The sequence below is a fragment of the Anticarsia gemmatalis genome, chromosome 17, assembly GCF_050436995.1.
Source record: "Anticarsia gemmatalis isolate Benzon Research Colony breed Stoneville strain chromosome 17, ilAntGemm2 primary, whole genome shotgun sequence".
Classification (NCBI taxonomy): Eukaryota; Metazoa; Arthropoda; class Insecta; order Lepidoptera; family Erebidae; genus Anticarsia; species Anticarsia gemmatalis.
In genome coordinates, this window is record NC_134761.1 from 6594794 (window position 1) to 6621655 (window position 26862).

Sequence of the window (26862 nt, forward strand, 5' to 3'; positions counted from 1 at the left end):
GACGATAGTCATCTCCACAAGTAGGTATCACTTTTAAACTCGTTAAAAGAAGTGTTAAAAATGGTATGACAGTGTTTGTTCTGTAGAGCAACTCTTAACTTCGACTCTTACTTGTCTATCAACCATGCCAAAGAAACCTTATAATAACTATATTATGTCATGACAAAAGCTATATATACGTCCTTTGCGTCGTGTTATGAACAATCAAGTAAAATCTATTGTTAAGATTAATATGAAACTTTACTTCGTAGACTGCTCGCCACTTTACCACTTTTCCGGTCAATGACCTTTCTATATTTTTCGCAAAAATATGTTTTAATACAGGCGTACCAACAATTAAATGATAGTTGTGTTATTGTTACGCAAATATATCGGATGCGCTCATACTCTGAGTATGTCATTTAGGTGACCACTAAATTACCAGTACCGTACGTGTTCGGTATATCATATAAAGTTAATTTTAACAAGTTTTTTCTAAAGTGGAACTTTTTGAGAATTTATTATTTTCCTTAACACACTGTTACTGACGACTTGTAGTTTCGAGTGTATAAAGAATAAGATTCTTGCAAATAAGTTCAGATAGACTCAAAAGAAATTTCCGCAATGTAATCAACAGTAGCACGATTCTGTATAGTCGGTACTGTCGAGTATCGAAAGTTTGACATTTAGAATTAACTGCCAAAATGGTTCCTACGACGCTCATCAGAAGCGCTGATCAGATTTTCATACAAAATTTCACGATGACAAGCTGGTAAGTTGTCTGTAGCCGATAATAGTAGATAATAGAGCTACTGTTGTTTAAATAAAGACTCATTCCATAAATAATTTTGCATTTTTAAAACCACGCCTTCGTAGACAAAACTAAAACACTGTGGTAATTTAGTCTTCGTTAATATATTTTTTAGAAATGAGTGAAGTCGCTTTGACTAAGTCCACAACTGATAAATTCCTAGTAAATATTGCTATCTAGATTAAGGTAAACTGCTTAAAAAGTTATTTTGCTATAAATTTTCTTTTTTTGTGTCGTATAAATCCGAAAACTCCTGAAACAACAACAATTATGTTGAAAGTCGTTGATGGGTATCTTAACTATGTACTTTTGCGTAGGAGTACCACACATTAGCACAGCTCTGCAGCATTGCGATAAGAATATGGCAAGGAAAACCTATTTATTTATAAAGTAGCGCCGCCTATATATCCTGGCCAGCTTGTACTTATTACGACCTTATAAGATTATGTGGTCAGTCTGCTTGGCAAGAAACCTTTCCTCATGCCTTTTCAATAATCCTTCCCGTTACTTTTTCTTAAATTTCAAAGACGGTTTATTCTAGATCCAGTAATTTTAATTTTGTGCAAAGATCATATAAGATAAAAATATTTGACATAATATTAGATAACTATAAAAGTGAAGTACTTCAGTTTAAAAAACAGATTATAAGGCTCCAAACTACGAGGTTTTCTGAATACTTATGCCTTACCTACCAGTAAAACGTATTTTATACCGTGATCATATTATTATTAAGCTTTGAAACAAACCTTAAAGACTCAAAAGCCTGATTCATCTATAAATATCTACCTAGCAACATAAGCCATGGCAATTAAATTCTTCTATCTATTTTAAGCTGTACCAATTTTCCCATTACTTTTTTTTACATATTGTTATGTCGTAAAACTAGTTCGAGAGACTCATGACGCCAATCCAATCAGCGATCATGTTGTCCTTCGTCAATCAAAGATGAAATAATAACAGGCGCTATTGATGATAGCAGAATATTATCGTTTAAATTGTCTTTCATATAGCTGGTCCACGGGAGATAGAGCTGATCTATAGGTCGCGCCCATAGCCAGTTGCGTTCACCGGTCGGTATACGATCTGTGGGTTAAGCAAACCTTGGCGCCGTCATTCCATAGATGGGTGGGACTGCATAGTGGTATTTGATCCGAGCGTCTTCGTTAACAGTCGTTAAGCCACGTCAAAGGCCTACGGGCGGCCTGAACAACTTTGACACTAGGTTGACCACTAACCTTAAGGTAAGGAGAAGATTCTGTAAGAAGATATTTTATGTAATTTAAGGGTTTTAGTATTATTCTACAGTTTTATCAAACTAAGTTTCGCCAAACTCTGTTCTGTGAGTGGGTATGCAAAGAAAGCGATACAGACACTCAAACAGCCAATGATACGGATGGACGACAATTACTTATAACAATATTAGAACTTAATAAGTCTTGTATGAATTATTATTGAGAATTAATGACCTTCACATTTAAAAATCAAATAACCTCTAAGAGATTGCACGCTCTTATAATTTTCAAAATGTTTATAATCTAACCGCACATTAAAATTGTTTACTCTTATTATTTTGATATGACTCGATGGCCAACAATTTATTTTTGAACGTAGTCCAAAGTTTGAATAACTTATAATTAATCTTGCTCACGAGCTAATCTCTTCAACTTGTATTATTACAGGGAAATAAATGGAGCATGCATTATTACCTTAACAACTCCACCGGTTTTTGTCGCAAGTTGATTTATCAGGAGCATCTCATACACCGAATGCTAACCCAATCACGGCGACACAATGCAGTTCTAGGCAACATGAAGGGTTTGCAACCCTATTGTATTATTAGTGCGATATGTTAGGCGGATATTATTAGAGATTCAAGTTTAGTTCGTCGATAGAAAATAATTAAGGGCAATTCTATTCCATTTATAACAACTTGTGATATAGAGCATAGATATTATGTGATGCTACACATCATATTCATATTAGGTACGATAAAGAAGCCCGGTTAGCTATTACCGCCCCGCCACGGCTTCGTCCGAGATATAAGATAATATTCGTGCTATGCTCACTATGCTGTTATCTGGAATATTGTTGTTTAATATGTGTTATGAAAACATAGCTCTGGCTAATCTTAAAATAAATGTAAATATTCTTATTTTGTAGGTATTTGTAAATTTTATCTGAGTTAAATTTTAATGTCAATTGTTACCGGTCTCTACAATTTTGGACAAGGGCTAGAAAAAGTGAATAAATAAAAGTAGATATTTAAACAAAAATACTTTTATTTTTACTATAATACAGTACAACATTTAAAATGTTGTTTATACTTAAACTAATGTGATGTTGCAACATAGAGGCATCATGATATGTATCGAATATCAATCAATGTTGGGTCAAGGGTAACATAATATGAAACACACAGGAACCAAATACTTTAAAAACATCAATAAACGTATAAAATACTATTTAACTTTAGTTTAGAAGCCTTTTAAGACATGCTAAAGTAACACAAGTAAGAAAAGGACAACACTATATGTACATAGAGCGCTGTCTTTTTCGCACATGAAAAATCAACATCACTAGAACACGCTGAGGTAGTTTACCTAGAGCACCTATTCAAATAGCACCTAGCCTAGTCCACGAAGAGAATCTGTCAGATATAGATGAGTAAAGCTAGGTGCTATTCGATCGGGTGCTCTAGATGGACTACCTTAATATGCTAATACTATTTCTTTTACACGATTAAACTTAAAGTGCTTTAGCATGTCACACGACACACGGTAAATGGTGTTAAGGTTATAGTTCTCTGTAAATGTTTCATATTTGTTATCTTTTACCCATTCTTATCCAGATAGATTCTTCACGGTCTTATTTAGTCGGAGGCCTGTAGAAACCTGGTGAAGCTCTCTTTGAACTCTCCGTTGGGGTCCTCTTTCTTGGCCAGCTGTTGCCAAGTCTCGGGCAGTTTCTCCTGGAAGGCCTTGACAACGATACGGATCAATTCCTTCTGTTTGGGCGAGCATTTCGAGCAGCTTGTCCTGAGAGCATCGGGTATGGTTTCTGTAAATGACAAAATAAGTAAGTATTAATTACTTTATAAATGTTATACTTATAATTGACAAAGTAAATGTTACTTGTGTTGATACTTTTTAATTTGTAAGAAAATGTATTGATACTTTATGAATCTAATAATATATACATAAAATTAGTTTCCAGTATCAAAATAACAAAACAACGTAATGCTAATTAACCAGTCAGTCATTGTTTTGTAATTAGATACAGAAATATATAAAAGTTAAGCCTAATCATATTGTCACCAAAATGCACGCTTTTATAGCTCTCTGCAACTAAATTTTTTTAAGCGGTTCTACGGCCTCGACTTTTTCGTAGCATCCGTACTTAACAAATACGTCCATACTTGACGCTCTTAATCACTGATAACATCAGAATGATATTTATTTACCTAAGGTTCCTATACGTGTTCCTGTAGGTACTTGACCAGCGTGATGGACGCAAAGCCCATTAACGGAAAATCATAAGTTAAGAAAATCCTATTATATGTATATTTACTCACTCTTGAAAGCAGCTCCCTCGGGAGTGCAGGGTCCTTTGTCAATGAAACAGTTTCCATAAGACTTGAGCAGACGGAGGTTTTCTGCCAGCTCCTTTGCATTGAAGTTGTCGTAACGGGTGTCGTAAGCCTCAGCCTCAGGCCTGGAGTACACCACCGCGATAAGCGCACATAATACGAGGATAGATTTCATTGTCAACTGAAACAAATACGTAAAGAGATAGGTTTTATTATTTTAAACCTTATTTATTATCTTAATTTAGACCTTTATATTGAAGCATTAATTATTTCAATTGCACAATATTTCGGGGTTTTTTTATTTTAGCCTGACGACAAAGTTACTGGCGAATTGGCTACTAGAAAAGCCAGAGGCGTCCCGATTCACAAAAATAAAAATTGTTATATATTTTCACCAAAATTTTGAATCACACTTCTATGCGGAAACAAATAAATCCGTCTATACTTTACGCCGGTTACGAGCTGATAATGTTCAAGGAACTTACATTTGAAGTGGTAAGCTGTCCTGTTCTAACACTACTGTGATGGCTGCAGCTATGTTGCTTTATATATTATGTTCTTATACGAGAAAAAATAAGTGTAAACATGTTGGTCAGCATTAGAGGCATGTAGCGCTGACGCACACTATAACCTGGTGGAGCGACGTCGTTGTGACAATGAGACGTGCAAACTTCCACTTTAGAGGATTTGTCGCCCGACGTTATTCGAATGAACGTGATAATTGTATGTACTAACTGTTAGCATCTCCTTCCTATTTTGGTACAGTGTCTGATTAACGCAATGTCACTTATGTAACATAATTTACTTGAATATCTTAGATATCATTTCTTTAAGATTACTCGCATATTCGGTTGCAACTAAGAACTCTTGTTGATACACCTCCAGCTAAACTTAGAGGTTATACAATAAACATTGGTAATGCTATGCATAAGGAACCTTTATTTCAATTCCTACTATAGGGCGGTTAGCGTTTTTTGCGATACTTGTGAAAATGCGACCCAATAACACACAATATAAATATGTATCCTAATCTGTCAACTTCTTTACAGTATCCCCTTAGGTCAATCAGTCGCATGTATGGGTGTGATACTCTCATGTCATTTTAGCTAAAACACTTTATATTTAGAGGTAATTGTGTCAGACAGGAGATATGTTAATATAAAACCAGTATCTTGTGGTTTATGTACACCCGTAAACCGCAAGATAGTGGTTTTCATTTTAATAATTAATACATTTTTGGAGGATTACATTTGAAAGTAGAAATATCTAGAATGTTATAGCGATTGACTGTTTGATTATTAACATTTGCTTGTTTATACTATTATTGGTTTTTCTTGAACTTTGAAACACACGCGGACATGCCTATATTAAGTTGCTTGGTAACCTTTGTACTAACCTCCAAACCAATGTAGTACAAAGGTTGAACACATGACGACATAAAAAATACACAGACGGCTTTTGGAGTATTCCAAACAAAAAACCTCCTAGACTTCCTTGAACAGAACTGACCAAAATTGCAAGGCTTACTAAGTTTACACGTGTTAGGACAAGAAGCTATTAGGAAATGAATTAAGTGCAACTAGTATCATCAAAACCGAGGTTTATTGTACCATTAGATTCAGGAAACTGCAGTTCTTTTATGAGTCTGTTATTAAATATTTAATGTAGGCAGTATATTCCGTGTTAAAGGGATTGGTGAATATAGTATCGAGATTTTATAGCCGTTTATTGTGGAATAGATTTCTGAAGACCCAGGATAAATATTGGTGACGAAAAGCACTGTAGACTGGAAATGTGTGCGTAAAAGATGTTTGAAAGACTTTTTCTTATTATCTTATTCGGTGAAAGAAAATTGTGTATTACGTAAACTCAAGACAATTACATTCATCAGAATTAAATACGCTGCAGCTCGTGCAGAATGTAAAGAAATTAAGCCAAAACGCTTTGAGGCCAAGTATCTACATAATTTCTGCCTTAAACACATCAAACTCATGAACATTTAGATCAGTAAAATAGTGATTTTTCACTACTTAAGAAAAATAATTAATAAATAGGTTGTCAGCAATAATAGAATACGGAAGATTGATGACTTCTTTGAACTGTATATGAATAACATGAACATATAAACAAATAAATGTGGATAAACACGTTATTGTCTCAAACCTGGTAGTTATTAGTCCCATTGTGTAATACAGTAATGAATAGCGAATGCATTTCAGTTGTTCAGTAAAAGTTCTACCGCTGTCGAGTATAGATAAACTAATAGCTAAAGAAGTATTGAGTATTATTTGAACTGTGGCTGGTAAAATTATTATGGAATATGGACCCAGTACTGTGTTCATGGATGCTCCGGCTCCACCCGAACCGATAGCTCCCGAAAGCCTGTTTCAAGCTCTACTTTTTATGGGTCTTGTAAGTTCTGTAAAGTTTAAATATTTTTATAAATGTAGCATTGTGTTTCATTGAATTTTTATTAATAATGGTAATTTGTTCATATAAATTAAATTTCGGTTTGTTGCTCGAACGAATAGTTTTTTATAGGAATAGGCTAAATAACAGTCTATTACCGGTGACTCAATGACTAAGGAGCTAAGTAATATTGGTTAGCTTAATGCTAGTACAAATTTGAAATGACATATGCTTTCCTAATGCTTTTAGCACTCTTAGATCCTGCTAAAACTATACTTCTACACTTTTATTATTTGGGTTCAATATAGACGCTACTATAAACAACAACTTGAAATGTTTATCAACAATACCAAGAATCGTATAAAAATATGCTAATTTTGTTAAGTAGGTGATAAGTTTTTGACTTGCGTTACATACCTAACGCAAAGGGTAAAAGGTTATAATTGGTCATAATTTTGCTTAGTAAAGTTACCTTTCGATGTCGTATTTGTCACCTAGTTACTCTTTTATATGCTACTGGAATAAACATATCTCCTATATAAATTACTAGCTTTTACCCGCGACTTCGACCGCTACCTGAATTTTCCCTTGAGAATGCGGCATTTTCCCGGGGTAAAAAGTAGATTATGTCCTTTCTCGGGTATCAAAATATCTCCATACCAAATTTCATGCAAATTGGTTCAGTAGTTTAGGCGTGATTGAGTAACAGACAGACAGACAGACAGAGTTACTTACGCATTTATAATATTAGTATGGAAGTATGAATTAATAAGTACTTACTTTTTACGATTCTCTTTTGCATCTTTCATCCTTCTTCGCAGTGTGTCTCCAGCTCTCCTGCGCCTGTTATTGTTCTTTCTGTATTACGTCATTAGTTTGATAAATAATTAGACATCTAAACCTTTTGGTACCTCAGCCGTTTGACAACAACGCTATATTTTCATCTCTCCAGATATGACATATATGTATATATTTCCCATTGCACACGTTTTATAAAATAACTTGAAATAGATTTCGGCGATCTAATTAGCTACGTAAAGAACATGAAGCTCCGATTAAGATAAGTTGACAAAACAAGACCAGTTATCTTAATTAAAAACGTCTCAGTCATGTCCGTATAATAATTGAGGTTTAGTTTAGACCCAACACAAACGGTCGGAGGTTATCGCTCTATTCAAAATATAAATATTGGTAATCTGTACGTATAAAAGAATTATATCCATAATTGGTAGGCAGTTTTGTCTTGAAATTTGGAAGTGAAAAGTTCTATTCAACAACAATCATGAAGTTCGCGGTGCGTACAATTTAAATAATTAATAATTATATGTATTCGACGGAAATACTAGGAAATTGTTTCATTTTGTGTTAAATTAGGTCTAATAATAGCGAAAGCGTAGTAAAAAGCCTATTTTTAGCTTCATTACCTACTGGGGTTTATTGACTTAGCTACATATTTAAAATCGGCAAATTGTATGTTAACTTAGACCAAAATTTCATCAGCAATGTCAGATATATTTGAGGTATTTTATCCGTTTCGGTACTTTTCTGTGATTAATTTGTAATTCTCTTTCATATGTGTTTCAGATGATATTCATGTTAGTGGCTTTGGTCACCCTTGCTGTGGCTAAACCTCAGGGTAAGTTTTTTATCGTCTTATTTTATTTTTATAATATTTAGTATTTGTTGCCAAACCATTTGATCACGGGCAGTTGTTTTAGACAGCAAATTGAACGTAGACGCAGTGCAGGGATTTTCGATAGACTGTTATACCAATCGGTTGTGATCGAAACGCAATAGCCTGCGCCCTGCAATTCTTAGACCCAAAATTCGAACTTATAGCGAAATATGTAACGATACAAATTGATCAAGTTGTTTGACATAGACATTATGTCTACTTATAACGATGTATAAACTGCAAGAAGACACACTTCATTTATAGCAAATATTTTAGTAACATTTAGCCCAGCTATAATAGCACATACGTGTTATTTACTCCGCTTGACGCACATCTACGAAAATGATGTACGTGACCAGAAGTTTATATGATTGTGTCTTTTCGGCAACTCTTTAGATGTTAATCTGTTAGATTTATTCACTTTATCAGGTAGCTCACCAATTATGATAAGGATGTGTTAGTGTAATAGACCTAACAATAGCTTTTGCGGTCGGACAAAAGGCTTCCAAGGTAAAAAAAGGTCTTACAACGAAAAAAAGGCTGTTTTAAAATTACTGTCCCAGGAATTGTGGAAACTAATATTACAAATACGAAAGTCTGTATCTCTGCTACGCTTCCACTACTACGCCAGGGAACTAATTTCGTAACTATTTACTTTAAAGATAGTTTGAAGACCTAGTGTCAAAGGTGTGTTGTTTTCTTTAATAAAACAACAACTCCAAAGTGACTTCAATGAGGATAAAAAGTTAAACAGAAACTGAGTCGCATTCGTATGTGAAAATTCAAATTTATCACCTGCATACAAACATATTTTTGTATGTAGCGGTCTGACTACTTTAGGAAGAGCTAAAAATTACCTATTAGCATCACGTGCAATGCTAATAAAATCTGCATCTCGACACCTACGTGATTGCATCACTATGATTACTTGCGGTTTGTCTATTAACTACAAAATGGGAAACTATGAAGTCTCTATCATCATTATATTATTATACACATATATAATATATGTACATGCTAGTAGGTACGTGAACGTGACTGAAATTCTTATATAGTTTATAGGAATACGTCCGTTGCGTAGCTGCTAGATTAATTTAAGATTATTATCAAAATATAACATCTATTAGTTGTTTTTATGAAACAGGAATAATAATGACATTTTGATGACGTATCCTAGAGTTTACATCCAACTTCCTGATACGAAATGTGCATAGGCTATTAAATAAGTATATAGTATTCCATACTTATGTTGTTAAAATTTAGTATTTGTGTCAGAAAAATGTTTTATAGAACATAATATAGGTATGTTTTTAAGAATTTTTCAGCTGAATGAACAAAGTTTTAACTTGTCTTTTCTTTTTGTTTCAGATTCTGGTTAGTATCTATAACACCGTGGTAAATCAAATAGTTGCTAATACAAAAGTAGAAAAAAACAACATCAATCCGGAAGAAAGGAATGATCAGACTTTGTTGAAGTATATGAATATATGGGACGAGTATTTCATTAAGCCAAGCGACTTATTTAAAGCAACTTTCGTTAAAGTGCAACCCAGTGTCGACCTCGTTCCAACCGCGAAAAATACCAAAAACTTAAGAAAACAGTTTTAAATTTTCTCATTTCAGTTAACTATCATTTATTTTAATGACAAAAATTTACACATAGTATTAAACCGGACTGATAACTTGTAACTAACCGCACATTTTTTTCTCTTTACAGTGCAAGTGGTCGATGGAGGTGAGTAGAAACTTTATAATACTTTGTGGACATAATAATTTTATATAATCAAGGAACGATTTTCTGTCATCACCTTTTCTCAGCAATTTTTGTTTAGTTTTGTTTTTTTTTAATAATCCTTGTACCTGCTCATAAGTGTCGGCGATGGAAATGTTAGCTAATAACTACTTAGTACTCATCGCTTTGTTATAATGAAATACATTATTTTAATCACTTATAGCTAGTGTTATGTGCAATTTGTGACTAATGCCTTATTTTTTTAACTTTCAGTCAACGTTGTGGATGGAGGTGAGTAAAAAATAATAAAATTTTCATTTCAAGTAATGTTAGAACTTAATGTAAACTTTCTAATAAAATGAACATAAAAATAATTCAGAAAATTTTCAGGATTTCCTTTTTAAACAGCTTCCTGAAGTTTTAATTTTGTTTTTTTCAGTTCAAGTCGTTGATGGAGACAATCAAGGTAGGTAATTAATTTTATTATTTAGACCTCCTATTTTTAAGTAAAATCGAAATCAAAGTTTCAAATATACTTCAGATTTTATTCATATGTACATTTGTATAGTCACGAGCATAATGTTATTATGTACACATTATTTTACATTTCATTAATATAATTAATCATGTTGCAACAAGTTACTACTAATTATTGCGATGTTTTTAAATATTTATAACCATTATCCAATCCTTTAAAAAGTGACATTCGGTACCCATAAAAACTTTGTCTGTTCTGTTAATATTTATTTTACATCTAAAAAGCTTAATTACTTTGAACAAATATTATCGCGAATCCAAATAAATCTCATTAAATATATTCTTAAAGATTTGCTTAGACTGACCTTTGATAGACGGCCTTCTCATCCATATTTACAAAAATGCAGTTGCTCAATTGTCGTTTTATTTTTCAGTGAACGTTGTTGACGGAGAACAAGGTAACTATAATGACTAATTAATTATTATTGTATCATAACTTTTAACTTGGTAACTAAGTATAATGACTAATTATAATTATAACTTTTAAAATATCTTAATATAAATTGCCATCTTACATAAATACTGATCCAAGCTTCTTTGGCAATTTGCTATTAACACTCAAATGTTATAGTTCCCAATGTAACGCTTTGACATCGTATATAACGCAATGCAACCCCTTAATAAGTAAACATGAATGAAGATTTAAAACCTCCACTCAGTACTTCCTCATTCGTTTCTGCGAATATTAGTTTCGGTGTAGTTGTTTTGTACTGTATTTGTAAGTTTTATGTACTTTACTGCAGGAGCATTTTCAATTTAGCTGTATTGCTAAGATAACTTACGTAGGCGCCTGCCTTGTGTACAATAAAAAATGTATTGAAAACTGATCAGCGCCTACAAAATGTTAATATTTGTGTTTGAAATACGCTCAAACGCGTGTTATTCTATAATTGTATTCATAGTAAAAAAATCAAACGTTTAAAAGTTACATGATAATATTGTTAGTTCTACTTCCTATAAAAATTGATGTGTAATTCGTGTAAATTAACAACAGTAATATATAATATTCCTTTCTTTTTCTAGGTCCTCAAATTCAACCACGCGACGGAGACGGGGCGAAGTGATCTAGACCTATTTAATTATATTTAGTTAATAAGTTAAATAAATCGCGCTACAAGTTGCTATATTCTACCTAAGATTATATGTGTAAATAAACCGTATATATTGTGATATTTTGTTTCAATAATTTACTGATTCTGATAGTATATCTATATATATATCTAGTGAAAAAGGGTATAAGTCCGATTTTGTCATAAGCGAGTTAAGTATGTCAAATATGTAGAAAAAAATGATCTGTCGTTTGGTAAAAACAGATATTGTATATTATCTATAAAAATTAGAAAGTTAGCAATGTGCAAAAGGGGTTAACTTACACTAAAAATGATGCAGAAGTGGAATAAAAGTGTACTCTAATTTCTTGATTTCGACAAAATCGGACTTATACCCTTTTTTACTCTAGCCACAGATATATTCTTTATATGATAAGTGACATTTGACCTCTCCAATTGAACAAGTGGGTCAAGTGCGTTGACGTTGGCCAGTTAACGAGTATCATCTTCCCTCGGTACAGAGGCACTCGGTAGTCAAATTTAAATTATATGAAACTAGGTAACCCCGCGGCTACGCTCGCGTGAAAAAAGTACCTACGATAAATAAGTCCATGTTAATTTTTATGAAAATCGGTTCAACGGTCTAGGCGTCAAATTCTTTTTAGTAGGATTCGAATACAATAAATTGATTAAGACGTGACTTTTAATTGATGGTAGACGTGGTGTTACGAGTATGTGTTATTTGTAGGCTGGTACAACAGTGTTATAATGCTAGAATGTAGTAGTATGTGCTACAGTTTTAACAGTTGAAGTATTTACTAGAAAATTTCTAACCCACTATAATAACTGAACCAGGAATTGAAACTAGAAACTATCTGTCTTCACTCTTCAGTCACATGCGCCGCTGTGGATCTTTAATTTTAGTTGTATTTGGGTATTAAATTGCTATACGTATTTTACACAAAATCAAATTTTTAAGGTAAATACCAAGCATTAGGTGAATATTGTGACTGCTGAATTCTGCTTGTTTAAGAAGTTTTTTGGAACAGTTTTTGAAAGGGATTCAAAGCCCTGCAGTTGAACAATTAGGTCATGGGTTCACCTAGTTGTTCAAGTGCAGAACTTCAGGGAAGAAAAAAAATATTAAAATATTTATTTCAATTAAAAAATAAAATAAATAAAAATATTTATATCAATTAAAAAATTAAATAACTAAAAATATTTATTTCAATTACATAAGTGCAAAACAGAAACTTGCTTGTATTAGGAAAACTCCGCTCTTCTACTTAACAATTATCTAACAATATGCAATTAATTAGTGGCTTAAATATTAATATTAGCCTTTGAGGAAAGCCTATAATTAGATGATGATGTAGACGAAGAAACCGCTACGAAGCTGCTACTGAATCGTTATTTTCACAATAAACAAATAACATATTACGTAACATAATAATATGTGTTTAATAATTCTTTATCGTGAGTTATTTATACTTATATACATATTCATAAAATAGTTCTAGTAGTTTATTATTATATCTTAGATAAAAATAACCAATGTTCGATAATAATGACCTGCGTCAAGAACAGAGGTCAATGTGACTGTCAAATAAGGATGTTGTTTTAAACGACATTGTTTTGTTGTTTTGGAGACACGACATATTATTACCTTTCAAGACTCAGCTAAAAATGTATTCTATGACAAGGAGAGTCTTTTTATGGAGGAGCAGTACCAAATTATTCGATAAATGATCATAAGTGGAAGTCAAAATGCTGTTTTGAAAACAAATCGTGCTTGTAGGTCAAAATTATTAACTATATAAAAGTTGAAACTGATATTTCGTAGAAAACAAGGCTTGGATTACTCTTTTCTAATATAGCTGGTGAAGCCAAGATTCGTAATGTTGATATTTATTTAGAGACTATAAAAATCTATAAACTCATTTTAAAAACACCCAGAAAAACTTGCAGTTGATCGGGTTTTTCGCAAAATTAAGTCTAAAATTTTAATAATCTTGGCTAACAATTGTTATAAAATTTTATATGTTCATTGTTTATCTTTATTTTATTATTATGCCTTTGTAATAGCGATTTTATACCAAACTCAGTAAATCGGTTAAGGTGTTACGTGTTTTAGTTCAGTAGAAGTATGTTAAGGTAAACTCTATATAAGGTGGTAATAAAACGCTCAATCATTTCGAGATTTAAATAGCAATATGCGTATGTGGAGCTTAAACATTTATTTTATGTAGGCGTGTAAATGACAACTTTTATTCTTTGGTACTTTTCTAGGCATTTCTTTTAGAAAATAGTGAATGACTGTTTCATAGGTAAATAGTTTCTTTTTATAAATCAATGTATTTTTGAAAACTTTGTATCCCTCCACATAAAACAAGTTATCAAAAAATTCAAAGCAAACTACATCGTGTTAAGATCTACGGATATTTGCAGGCGCTTTAAATAAATAACTCCTAGGTAGAAATGACCAAACCAGGCCAACTCCTAACGACAAAGGATCTTCATGTGCAAATTAGAGACATAAGAAATATCTAAGTGTTCCTCTATTGTTTATATGGGCAGGTTGTTCATGAAACTCGATCCAGTCATAAAATAAAGCAGGAAAGAAACCTGTTTCCGAAAAGTATGTTAGAAAAATGTGACACTCCTAAATTCTATTTGTGTACATCTTTGAGTGAAAGCTTGCTTATCACCTAAAATGTGACCTATAGGTGATAAAACCAGTATGAACTAACTCTGGGGAACTGAAAAATGAACTCTATGTGACTCTTTGTAAGGTAACTTTTTGTATGAAGTTGACATAGTTTCCTAATATTGACAATTTCTAATACTTATTTGAAACAAAAATGTCTCTTATGCTAAGCGAAATAAAGTTAATTTCCTATTAAATTACTGACATTACAAATTCTTAATTGACGGCTTCATTCTACGTGATGCGGGAGGCGTAGAATAAAATCAATATTCTCAACTATTTATTTATCATTTCAATACAAAAGGACACCTTGATGGACGGGTGTACTGTTTCTTCTTCACTTTAAAGTAACAAAACACTTCGTGAGACATTAGTTTACATGGAACATATAAACATGTGAAAGTATTCGAAAGACTCCTATGTCTTTCTCAGAAAATGACTCATTATTTTTTACTTCATTCGTTTACCGATCAATTATAGACGTCACGACGATAAAGGAAAATGTGTGTCTGGTTATTCCGAAACAGAGTCACTGCGCATAACCTGTAGAAGGCACTATTTCCTCGCGTTCTTTCTGTAAACAAGACGTTGCACGTTGGCATCTGGTTTTATAGAAGTAAATCCTTTTGTACTCATTGTGGCGGGTTCAATCAATCCCAATGACATCACGGACTAAAAGAGCTCGGAGCTCGTACTGACATTAATTGAATGCGACGACGGGACCGCTCGCCACCGCGGCTGTTCCAATCTAACCTCGTTTGCAACACTCGTCTCACTATCAAGTGTTATCGACAGCGTAAAAATACAACGTATTTTTTTATAAAATGGTTCTCTATATCACTGGCTTCGTCATCGCTCTAGTTTTGGTAAGTCTTTTTTTTATAATCTGAACTAATCGTTATGTTTTCACCATTTACCCCAACGTTTCGTTACGGAAGTCACTGAATCCGTGATGTTTAATTTTATTTTTATTTGTATTTTTGTCCACAACATTTAATATGGCGGGTGATTTGACATTTAAGTATTTTGTTTACGTTGTCCACAGGCTGTACTGGTTATCGCATGGATAGCCTACTGCATGTTTGTTAGAGAGAAACACAAATCAGAGTTCTTCCACCACAACATATCAGATTTACAACGGAGGAACCAAATACTTAATATCAATGAGGAAAGTGCACCAGAGAAGAAGGACATGAGTGTTGGTGTGTTTGTGTTGCCGTCACGACATAAGCAGAAAGATGAGGAATATGATAAACGACCGGATTATCCGGAGAGTCCAGTGCCGGTCTCACATCCAAGCACTGACAAACTGCTCGAGATACTGAACGATGGTGACGCCGACGTGCACTACAGAGATGGCATATACGAGGTCGACTCGCCCGCACCATACCACAGCCAAGTGTAAACAAACATCAATATCTTACGCAACTAGGTGCAATCGCACTCGAATCATCTCATGTCGAACAAAGTTTCTATGCATTTTGCACGTTAACTATATTTTTGTAAGTCTTTTTATTATTGTTGCAAATAAAAATGTTAATAATTTAACGTTTTGTTTATTTTTCCTCAATTCAACTTATCATGTTTTGAGCATTACTCTTATCGAATCTTCGATAAAAAGGCACTTATTTAAATATAATTGAAAACGACCGAAATACTTAAAAAATATTTCAAAATTTATTTAGAAATCGTATTAAAAATGCCCATAATTATTAATTATACAGCCAAACGGGCCAAAATAACAGTATAGCAACATAGATTTTTAGTCTTAAATATAAAAGTCAACGTATAGACAATATATATATATATTATAATATATTGTGAGCAACATATATCGCAATATGTTAATACACGTTTTTACGTAACTGCTAGCCGATATCGTAGAACTGGTTATTGCGTGAGACTCTTTATACCGTCGGCCATTTTATCCACGACACTCTTCTCTGTGGGTTTGAATACATGTACGACAGCATCCCCGGCATCATTGAGAGTCTTCACCATTTCGCTCCAGGCATTCTTCATAGAATCCATGACATCGCGCTTCGCTCTAATACCGTCGATTTGCTCCGAAGGAACAGCTGACACAATAGCGATAACAACCTAGAATGATCAATTAATTATTACTACGAAATGCGCTTTGATATATACTACATTGTTGAGATATTTCAAATCCATAAAGGCCAAAATGGCAATAAAGATTATTGCCATGCCTCCTATTACATGAATCTAACATTGTTAATGACAAAACGTAGATGTATTTCATCCCTTTCACACCTACGACTACACCTACGGGTAAAACAGGACTTATTATATTATGTTTGAAGAAGCCAAAATATTAGGATACTGTTTAAAGTTGAACTCCAGCCTCAGGTATGCACAATATTTGTATGTATAAATACATGCTTGTATCTTGTTACAATAGCGCTAGATTGTATCAAACCAGATGGCAATGGAATGGCAAGTTTAAGAGATGTCACAGCTAAATATAGTCACATTATTTTATACTGCCGGTTGGAAATAGACTAGATGAATCTGGACCAAGCTTCATTGTTCTGTATAATATGACAAAATGCCTTCAACTTATTAAATTACTACTCAGGTAATAAAAGTATTGGGTTCGTGACATGTTTGGGTGGGCACACATTTGGATGTTTCTAAAATCGTAAGCGGTTTTCGATAATGGTGTTAAGGCGACCCTTTTTTCTGTCCAATATAGCACCAGAAAACGATTTCAATAAAAGATCATCCACCACTTCACGTACGTATACCAGTAATGTACATAAAACAACTCGATACAATATACTCACGAGACAGAAGAAAATAGTCAGTCGAAAATCCATCGCAGCTCCGAGTTTTTCTAGCAACAATATAAACGGTTCAATAGACTTCAATAGGTATTGTATAAGTATTTTGTAATCCAATGTATTGTGAACAACAATGGTTGTGCTGACCGTCCGAGCTATCAGCTCCTACTGGGCAGATGGGCACAAAGGATCAACAGGAAGGTCTGAATTCGCTTTTGCACGCACGTGTGTAATCAGACGAGCAGACAAAATCACCGGGGACAATACACTGACGCACAAGGGCCGAGACACTGAATATCAAACTTCCAACAAATTGAATTTATTTGACTATTTTTCACTCAAATTGCTCTCTTGTTTAGGTAATAGCAAATCGATTACTTCTGTGGGCTCATTACTGCCATTTTTATTATGCACGCAAAACATTTCCAGCCGTGACCAAATATGGTCGGTGTAACGAACTTGGATTCGTGTGATAAATTATATTATTGTTATGCTTTATAGGTAATTTAGTTTCTTTTTAACCAAGAAATATAAAACATCGGCAGTCAAAGATGATCTCGTGTCTTAATCCCACGTACAGCAGCATATTTAAGACGCATAGGTTCGTGGAGCTCAATCGGCCCTCTACACATTGAAAACTCAGGTGTGTGCATTTAAAGCTTAGCTTCTATTGGCAAGGAAATCGTAAGGATAACGGTCTCACATTTGCGAAGCCGTTTCTAAATTTCACTTTATCACTTTTTTTTATTTAATTTTGTCCAATGTATTTTTAGGGACAAAACACATTCAGGCAGCAAAGTGATTTGCGCCGAAACTTCAGGTAAAATATTTAAGTAATTCCCTTATTCGACGCGAAGGTTTAAAAGTTCTGAACATTAAACATCGAATATCCTTACCTCGTATTTGTACCATTCCTAGGTTTTTATTTTCGTTTTAAGTTGGTGGTCGATTTTGACCTTAGCATGTTGTTTACACAGTGAAAGGACATTTGTGTCCTGCAGAACAAATCTGTATTACTATGTTAAAAGAACATACATAATATCACATTTATTTTACTGAATATACCAACGAATTTACCTCATTGTGAGTCATAGTCATGTTATTTGATTGATTACCTTATTTAAGTTTTGCTTATAGGTATTCCATTCGGTATTTTCATTTAAGGCAAAAGTTAATTCCCTTTATTTAGTTATATTGTTACAGTTGCTATTTACAAAATGTTAACAGTTAAATACACCCGCCTAAACAGCTTATATAAAACACCATCTAAATAATATTTATTCATAACAAATAAAGGAAACTTAAATAAAAAAAGCAAAATGTTTAAGAATTTCAGTCTACTCTGAGCGCGTCTCAAATTGAGTAATAGGCGTTCTCCGGAGGTGACAAGCCGATCACACGAACACACTACATCACTATAATATATTATAATAGCTTTATTTTGAACATCGTACTTGATTTGCACTTACAAAGAAATTTCAAAACAAAAATTGGGCGCCTGATATAAATAAAACAAAATTATTTTCGTTTCACTTATAGTTAAAATTCATAAAACTTGTAAGGATTTAAAAAGTAAAGGCATCTTAAATTTTTCATACTTTGGATAGGCCCCATCCAACTGATTTAACTACGACTTAGAGGAATTCATAGAATATAGAATACGATGTTATGTTTTTAAATTGATGTTAAGGTAAGAGTGGAAAAGAACATGAACAGGAAAAGTGTGATTCTAGTAATATTTTTCATTTATTTATTTAAGGAAATCAATAAGAAATGTTATATACTCTAAAGGTTTAAGCTGTATTGTCGATTTTACCAGTAACCCAGTAGATAAAAAACAATTTTATTGTAATAAAAAATACCCTTATTAAAATAATATACCCGAACAGCCACCAGTTTTTATCACAATAAAAACACAGATTGAATACTTAAATAGTTACATGTTGATATAATATAACATAAGCTCAAAATGCGGTAAATTTTAAGTTCTACCAACCCCTGTTGCTACAAAACCGAAATACTTTGAAATTTTCTGTAGTTTTTAACTTTTACCAGTTTACATTCGGTAACTCTGTTTTAAAGATTTAACAAAGTGATTTGGTAAATGCTAAAAAATATCACGTCGGGGAAAAAGTCTTTTCGCATTTTAGTATGTATGAACTTGTAATAAAATCTCTTGGTTTCAAGAATCACAAATGAGTACACGGTTCATTAGGTTTCTTCCGGTGAGCTCGTGAGGTAGCCAAATATCGACCTTTTTTGTGTAGAGAAAAGATTTTATTACAAGTTCATACATACTATAATGCGAAAAGACTTTTTCCCCGACCTAATATACCACTTTAACGGATTAAATTTTCTGTCTATGAACAATACAGCGTCATGAGCAGCCAGCATGTTTAGGGGCAGTCTTCGGCTTGAATACCTCTACGATCGCATCACCAGCTTTGTTAGCGGTAACGACAACATCCATCCACGCGGTCTTTACACTATCCATGAAATCGCGCTTGGATATGACGTGGGGAGTTCGCTCCGAAGGAACAGCTGACACAATCACGTTGACAATCTAGAATGAGATACTATTTTCAGTAACTATATCAGCCTAGCCTTTCTTCCAACTATATTAGAGTTGTCTTCCAGTCTCACCGGATGCGGCTGGATACCAGTATTTTTAATGGAGCGGCTGCCTATCGGACCTCCACCACCCAGCTACCTGGGTTATAGCACGTTCACACACAAACACGCTTTGATGCTGAGATTTACTAATTTACCAAGACGCTTCGGAAGAAGTCTCACAAAAATTCTCACATGTTACATGAATTCCAGTTGTGTGGATAACAAAACAGCTAGTTTGTATTTGACACGTTTAAGAAGTGCTACAACGAAGAAGTACAATTTAAAGATAGTTACAGTCATGTCAGTACAATTAGTTTTGCCACGCCACACATATGTACATTTTTTTCAGATACATAACACAATACAAAGTACTCACGAAACAGAAAAAAATTGTGAGCCAAAAATCCATCGCAAATCTAAGTTTATTAAATGACAATAAAAACTGCAGAAGAAGACTTAAAAGTTATTGCACATATATTTTTCCTTTTCTACGTTCCCTACAAATGATAATAGCAAACATAGTCGAATCAAATCAAATCAGCGTGCAATTGCACACTTGTTTGATTAAAAGTAAATCGATTACTTCTTTCGATTATTTTCTTCTCATTTCATTGATTGAACGCAACATTTTCACTTCACACGCAATATTTAGTCAAAGACTGGACAAAGCACTATTTATTGTTCTTCTCTAATTTACATTAGAATATTTGTCAATAGTAGTCCTGGGTTTGGTGACGTACCCAGTAAGTAATGGCTGTTATTGTGTTGTATATTTTAATGGCTAAACGTGGGTGTATTTCATGCAACTCTGCCTACAACTTCGAGTATAGCACTCATGAAATTATGTTTCTATGTACAATACCACCAAATTCCATCTCACGTACTTAGTGTCTTCCACTCCCATGAGGAGACCCGTAACTACTCTTAGTAAAAAACAGTTTATTTAGAACAAATATTTATATAACATTCAACAGAATGTTTTATCTTGCATTTGTGTTATTGATAAGTTTTAATTCTCGTTTTAAGTGAACCAGTTAGTCTCCGATTAAAACGGGTCGTCGATTCTGACCTTAGAATGTTGTTCACAGAGTGAAAGGACACCTGCGTCCTGCAAAGCCTTAAAAAGGATCAGTATAAGCACGTTCAAATTATCTTTATTTAAATTTATTAAATGATAAGGTTAGATTCCCTTTTTTAAGGAAATAGATTTTTGGCTATAATATGATGATTCATTATCGATTTTTCACATGACACCTTCGGGTATAACTGTATGAATTACCTAATACATCAGTCACTATTCTTTGCAGTGATAAATGATCATAGTTAAATCCAAATAAAACGAATGATTTACTTTACATACTTTATTATGTACAGAACCTAAAAACTTATATTATACTGACACGTATGCATACGTTTTCAAATATATCTTAAAAGGAATCATGTTCGCCTGCGAACTTATAAAAAATAATTATTTTACAAACTATTTATAAAATTCTACATATTGGTAACTGCATGTGACATAGAAAAATCTAATTGAATATATAAGTAATTTCTTAATCTAGTGAGTACTTAAACTAAAGTATGATTTGCACAGGGTTTTTTTCATACAGAGTGGATATGCTTAAATTACTTTTAGCGTTCATTTTCCTCCTTCGGGGATTGTACCATTACACCAATTGAGCATATTCATACGCAGTACTGAGTCAGACAGACTATAAAGTAGTAGGTACACAGCAGGTATACGTTGTTCAAAGTTAAAATGTAATTCTTGAATAAAATGTTCGAAATCATTCAACTCTCGCCGTAGTTTCATCTTTATGCTGTGGTGTATACCATACGATATACATTCTACTGTAGTATTATGTGAGCCACCTGAAAACATGTTAAAATTAATTGTCCTTCATTCACAATTTTTCGAATTAAAGTGTTTCAATAATAATTGCACCGAAATAAACATTTATCTTCTTCTAAATGATATTAATAAATTTGTATTCAAACTGAGAATGAAACACGAGCTAATTATTTCAGTCACACAATAATTTGACATGTATGGGATTCGAACCCGTGCGATGCGGCGCGGCGGCTTACGAGGCGAGGTGACTACTTTAACTCTTTGACCGCCACGGTTGGGTATACTTGACAAATCAGAAAGTGCTCACGATGCTTTCGCCCACAAATGTCAACAAAAATATAGAGTTGTGAACACGTCCTGATTTGTCAAGTATAGCCGACCGTGGAGGTCAAAGGATTAACTACTGCGCCAAACCTGCACTCAAACTTTGAACTGAAAGCAACATTAATAATTACAAATATCTAAAAATTGTACATCATAAATAATTCATCTTTCAATATTACACCAATTGTATTCCAAGGTTGACTTTTATATCCACATAAACTTGGAAATGCTCAGCTCAAGTACCACTCAAACAAGATCTTCATTTTACTGCTAAATCTTTGTGCTTCTTTCTTAATCTTTTTTCCATATTGTTTGAAAGCTTCTCCTGTTAAGTCTAAGTTGACTTTTACGTTGCTGCCCATGTCAGAGAACGAGTCCATAATGTCGTACCAAACGGAAATGTTACTTTTCCTTGATTCTACTGAAGATAGCCACTGCACTAAGACGGCCTGAAAATTACAAAAAATATTATCCTATCAATATTTACAAAGGAGAAGGTAGTTTATTTTGTTAATTGTACACAACTCCCTATTTTTATTTAAAAACAAAACTCCAGCACTTGGAATTGCCCTTGTGTCACGGGTCTTTTACAAACATACAAGCAACGGACACAAAATACAACCAGGCCCGAAATTGTGGATCGCACAAATAATTGTCCCGTGTGCGAAACCACGACGTCCGTCCGTCGTGCAAACATACGCGATGGTAGTGGCGTGGCGACTACCATAACCACTGCGCCACGGAGGCCATCATTACATTTTATTAACGAATTTAAATCAAAATTTTAATCTCAAAAGAAGTATAATATGGACATTTCGACTCTATGCAATTGACTAACACTCTCAAACCAATCAATCATCTGTTTTTGATTGTCCCCAACACGTCATCAGGCCATTCAACAAAAAAGCCTGACCCGTTAAAACCTGGGATTTTTTTTAAATATTTGGAAAGTACTTACCAGTAATAAAATTGTGGTAAATTTTCTGTCCATCTTTACGTTATGTATGTAATATTATAAGTGACACGAATATTCAATTTCGCATTTTGAATGTGTAGGACGTAGAATTAAATTGATTGATTACGTCTTTTTACGGTATAAGTAATCTGTGAGCCACACTCCACTTTCTCCCATTAGAGATAATTATTCTATGAAATATTGAGCGCCTCCAGCACGTCTTAAGAGTAATTTTTAACTTAAATCTTGCTGTCAAGTACTCGATAGAACTAAGACACGGTCTAACTCATAAATAAACTTATTATAATAATATTATACCGCAAAAAGTGGGATATTAATTCAGTTACAGTTCGTAAAGCATTAGAAAACTTATTTAGGCACCTTATATGTTTGACTGACATTATATAACTGAAATCAAAGGTGAATTCTTGAAATAAGTGCCGTGTCATAATTCAATGAACAATATCCTTTTGTGACTTTCATTGCTGAGAAATTTGAAAAGACAATAGGTATTCGCTCCTCAGTATGTATTATCAAGTTTTCGTTATGTGCATCTCATGTCACGTTCATAGTGGTGATTTACTTCACCAATATCTGAAATATTATATGAAATATTATAAATACATATAAAAATCTTTAATTTCAGATATTTAAGTAGTAGGTAAGTCTACAAATCGGAAAGCAGTGTAATAAAATCTTACAAAAATGTTAAAATGTAAGCTTATTCTATATCAAATCGGATCGCTAAGTAAACAAACCTTTAACAGTACGGAAGTAGACAGTGGTGTTAGCAGAGGGCACGGCAACGCTAAGAAGAAAACAATGCAAGGTAAAATTATAACAGAGATTTTCCTTGTATTATTTAAGTTATTATTAAGAAGACTGAGCTCAGGCCTAGAGCAAACATGAAAGGATACGTGCACCTGGTAAAAGGAGGGAATTAAAGCCAATTTTGAATTTAAGATGGAAAGTTGAAATTGCAAATGCCTGCTTTACAGAATTGAGGTAAAATATGTAAAAAAAACTGTAACGATAACACAAAATTAATTGATTTCCGAATCGATAATGGATATTTTCAGGCGCAGTTTAACAGGAAATGACAGGGTTACTGACTCCAAAATACCTTGTGTTGCGAATAAACATGTAGCTGTATTATCAAAATGTGTCAATTACATCAATAAATGCGTTCAAAGTTATTGTTATGTTTTAAAACTTGATATGGAATTAATATAAATTGGAAGACTGAGGAACCATTCACAAAATTTTCTTATTAATTCAACATGGCTTTCAAGGTACGTAAAAGAAGAACATTATAGTGTTTTCATTGAAGCGTCTTACGACTAAAAGTTAGTTTAGTGCTACATTAAAAATCTCAGATTCATAATAACACGAATCCGTATCTGTTTAATGTGTCGTTTTTCGGGGTTTTCTCTAAATACACTTTTTTTTTATAAAGGTTTTTTGTTTGCAAAATTATAAAGTTTTAATAGAATTGTCTTATTAGTATAAAGGCATCGTACGAGTGATTATTATTAATTAGTCACCAGACGTCGGTAAACGTCTAATGTTCTTCTAAAATTCGTTTATTTATCTATTGTGACCTAATATTATTCCGCCTTTAATGGCTTTGCTCATTATTAAATCATTGCGACGATACAGTTTGCTTCGTCACTATCAATAGTATATTCCAAAACTTTGTTATTTAAACATCCAATGGTATTTAGTTACATATTTGGTACTTATGCTCCTTATGAAAACTTTTTTATCACCTTTTTTGCATACATTTATGTCACCACGCACACGTTTTTATAACAACACCATGCTTTTTCTATAACGTTGCTAAGCCTTATCGGTACTGCATGAAATAATCAAGCAGCATTAAGCCCACACAATAGGACCCCATCTGAGCCTCCAAAAGGTATCTATACGTACCTTCTTTAGCATAACAGGTCTTCAACAAACATCATTTAAATAAACTGTATCAGCACATTGTTTTAACCGATCAATGAAATGACTATTGATAAAACTTATGTTGTTTGTGTGTGTTGACTGTGACCGGCAGTCAAAATTCAATTTCAAAATATCATTTGCTTCGTAAACTTCATGCAAAGTACTTGAAATAGTCATGTATTATTTTTATAACGTTTCGGAAAAGCTCTTTGTTTATGAGAAGAAACGGCAAGAAACTCACTCACTGTATGTAACTGCCGATTTAATTTTAATAATTTCAAGATAAATTTGAGTAAGTAATTTAAACTCCCGAAAACGTTACTCAACTCCGGTACACGGCAAAGTCTACCACTACCTCATGAGACCAATGAAATAAACCGCAAAACAAGGATGTTTTTACACAGACCTGTCTGCTTTTCAACAATAACAAACAAACTTTCCTGCCAAGAAGGAAAAATATATGAAAAATAAATTTCCTTTTACAGGTAAAGATTCTGAGCATCCTTCTCTTCATCTGCTTGATAGACTCCTTACATTCAGCCTCATACAGGCGCATGAAGCGAGAAACCGAGGAACCAGCTCCAGAGAAGAAAGAAGAACCAGCACCTGAACCTACAGAACCGGAGAAAAAACCAGACACACCTTCGGAAACTCCTGAGAAGAAACCTTCGAAATTCCCCGTAGATATTAAACTACCTACAAATGTTGACTTATTCGGTAATCTGGGACAGACCTTCACTGCTTGGATCAGCAATGTACCCTGGCTTGGCAAACATTAATCACTGCCTTGTCATATGATTTTCCGAACAGTAATAAAATATTGATTTCCAAATTTCGAAAAGGGCATATGTCACGTTGTTAAAAAATAAGGCATGTGCCGTTTCCAAAATTATGTTTGATTTTTGCGGAGTAACAAAGGCAAGATGACTTTTAGGAATAACTATGTATAGTGATTCATAATAGTAAAAAAAAGTTGCATGCAGACTAGCCAAAACCGTAACCACAAGTATTAAAGTATTACTTTATAAAGCAGCCAGTATTTTTAACACTAATTCACTGTTCATTAATAGAGTGCCATGTTCAAGTATCGTAGCGAATGCATTTTAATGTGTGGATTGTAGAAATAAAATTATTGGTAATTGATTTTATCGATTCATTTTTTACCTTCTATTGTTAAACAGTTTTTGCCAGAGCCCTGTAAAGAAACGCTACTTATATACTTTAAAATCAACTTTGTCATTCCACAAAAAATGTGGTCAATGACCTCTGATTAATCACGCAATGTTGACAGTATTTATTACAATACCTACACTACCTTAATAAAAACTACATCTTTTGATGTAAAGTAAAATGAACGGCGATCATCTTTACGACTTCGTTTTCTCAGACCTTTAAAATTATTGAAAATTTGTTCAATAATCTTTACAGTTCTTGACACGCTTTTTAATGGAGAAATGCCTGATTAGTAAAGGGTATTTACTACCAATAATTTCTGTTTATAAAACTACAGTACTGCAATGACAGCAAAATGTAAATAAGTAATTTACAGTTATTTCTCCAATCTCTGATAGGAATAAGAATTTTTCATCGGATATATCTGCCATACAACATATTATTATTGTGTATGCGCGACAAGCTGCTATCATTTAAAATCAGGCGGTGAAAAATAAAACATACCTCCCATGGAGATATCTAACTAAAAATTGTGTTTAACTGATAAATTACATGCATTTTGTATTTATTTTTTAACCCTATTTCCTTCCAATTCAACTAATAAAAATAGAAAGCGAAACGATGAAACACAATATTTAATAGTACCTAGTAATCTAACACCAAAAAGAAGTAAACTTTGTACCTGCCTAACTTTAAGATTTCTGGA

General features: G+C 33.3%; 4 protein-coding genes and 2 long non-coding RNA genes across 10 annotated transcripts; 3 read left to right on the plus strand and 3 right to left on the minus strand.

Moving 5' to 3' along the window:
- Positions 1-3051: 3051 nt before the first annotated feature.
- On the minus strand, positions 3052-5019 carry LOC142980297 (allergen Tha p 1-like). Its single transcript, XM_076125670.1, has 3 exons — positions 4862-5019; positions 4362-4557; positions 3052-3847 (listed from the first exon to the last, which is right to left on the minus strand). Exons 2-3 carry the CDS (start codon positions 4549-4551, stop codon positions 3660-3662), a joined length of 378 nt encoding a protein of 125 aa, XP_075981785.1. The 5' UTR covers positions 4552-4557; positions 4862-5019; the 3' UTR covers positions 3052-3659.
- Positions 5020-10120: 5101 nt separating this feature from the next.
- Positions 10121-11899, plus strand: LOC142980307 (uncharacterized). Its single transcript, XR_012959863.1, has 5 exons — positions 10121-10195; positions 10466-10483; positions 10632-10658; positions 11104-11127; positions 11753-11899. It is a non-coding gene; the product is annotated as an uncharacterized LOC142980307 (long non-coding RNA).
- Positions 11900-14804: 2905 nt separating this feature from the next.
- Positions 14805-16033, plus strand: LOC142980291 (uncharacterized). The gene is made up of 2 exons (XM_076125662.1): positions 14805-15351; positions 15531-16033. The coding sequence occupies exons 1-2, from the start codon at positions 15310-15312 to the stop codon at positions 15888-15890; spliced, it is 402 nt and encodes a 133-aa protein (XP_075981777.1). The 5' UTR covers positions 14805-15309; the 3' UTR covers positions 15891-16033.
- Positions 16034-16140: 107 nt separating this feature from the next.
- Positions 16141-17669, minus strand: LOC142980306 (uncharacterized). The gene is made up of 2 exons (XM_076125687.1): positions 17293-17669; positions 16141-16585 (listed from the first exon to the last, which is right to left on the minus strand). The coding sequence occupies exons 1-2, from the start codon at positions 17323-17325 to the stop codon at positions 16376-16378; spliced, it is 243 nt and encodes an 80-aa protein (XP_075981802.1). The 5' UTR covers positions 17326-17669; the 3' UTR covers positions 16141-16375.
- Positions 16831-26067, plus strand: LOC142980305 (uncharacterized). Of its 5 annotated transcripts, XM_076125684.1 has the most exons (8): positions 16831-17084; positions 17202-17243; positions 17791-17932; positions 21931-21998; positions 22398-22575; positions 23680-23862; positions 24113-24325; positions 25469-26067. In XM_076125684.1, the coding sequence occupies exons 7-8, from the start codon at positions 24314-24316 to the stop codon at positions 25760-25762; spliced, it is 306 nt and encodes a 101-aa protein (XP_075981799.1). In that variant the 5' UTR covers positions 16831-17084; positions 17202-17243; positions 17791-17932; positions 21931-21998; positions 22398-22575; positions 23680-23862; positions 24113-24313; the 3' UTR covers positions 25763-26067. The 5 variants fall into 5 exon arrangements, with proteins under 5 accessions (XP_075981799.1, XP_075981796.1, XP_075981798.1 ...); XM_076125681.1 differs by lacking the exons at positions 21931-21998; positions 22398-22575 and adding an exon at positions 18063-18109; XM_076125683.1 differs by lacking the exon at positions 21931-21998.
- On the minus strand, positions 19117-20537 carry LOC142980308 (uncharacterized). Its single transcript, XR_012959864.1, has 2 exons — positions 20279-20537; positions 19117-19852 (listed from the first exon to the last, which is right to left on the minus strand). It is a non-coding gene; the product is annotated as an uncharacterized LOC142980308 (long non-coding RNA).
- Positions 26068-26862: the final 795 nt, after the last annotated feature.

Excerpts from the sequence above, each read along its gene's own strand:
- LOC142980297 (XM_076125670.1), bottom strand. The coding sequence starts at position 4,551 with ATGAAATCTATCCTCGTATTATGTGCGCTTATCGCGGTGGTGTACTCC. Across the intron at positions 3,848-4,361 it reads CGAGGGAGCTGCTTTCAAGA|AAACCATACCCGATGCTCTC; the intron begins GTGAGTAAATAT and ends TGTCATTTACAG.
- LOC142980306 (XM_076125687.1), bottom strand. The coding sequence starts at position 17,325 with ATGGATTTTCGACTGACTATTTTCTTCTGTCTC. Across the intron at positions 16,586-17,292 it reads TGACTATTTTCTTCTGTCTC|GTTGTTATCGCTATTGTGTC; the intron begins GTGAGTATATTG and ends TGATCATTCTAG.
- LOC142980291 (XM_076125662.1), top strand. The coding sequence starts at position 15,310 with ATGGTTCTCTATATCACTGGCTTCGTCATCGCTCTAGTTTTG. Across the intron at positions 15,352-15,530 it reads TCGTCATCGCTCTAGTTTTG|GCTGTACTGGTTATCGCATG; the intron begins GTAAGTCTTTTT and ends CGTTGTCCACAG.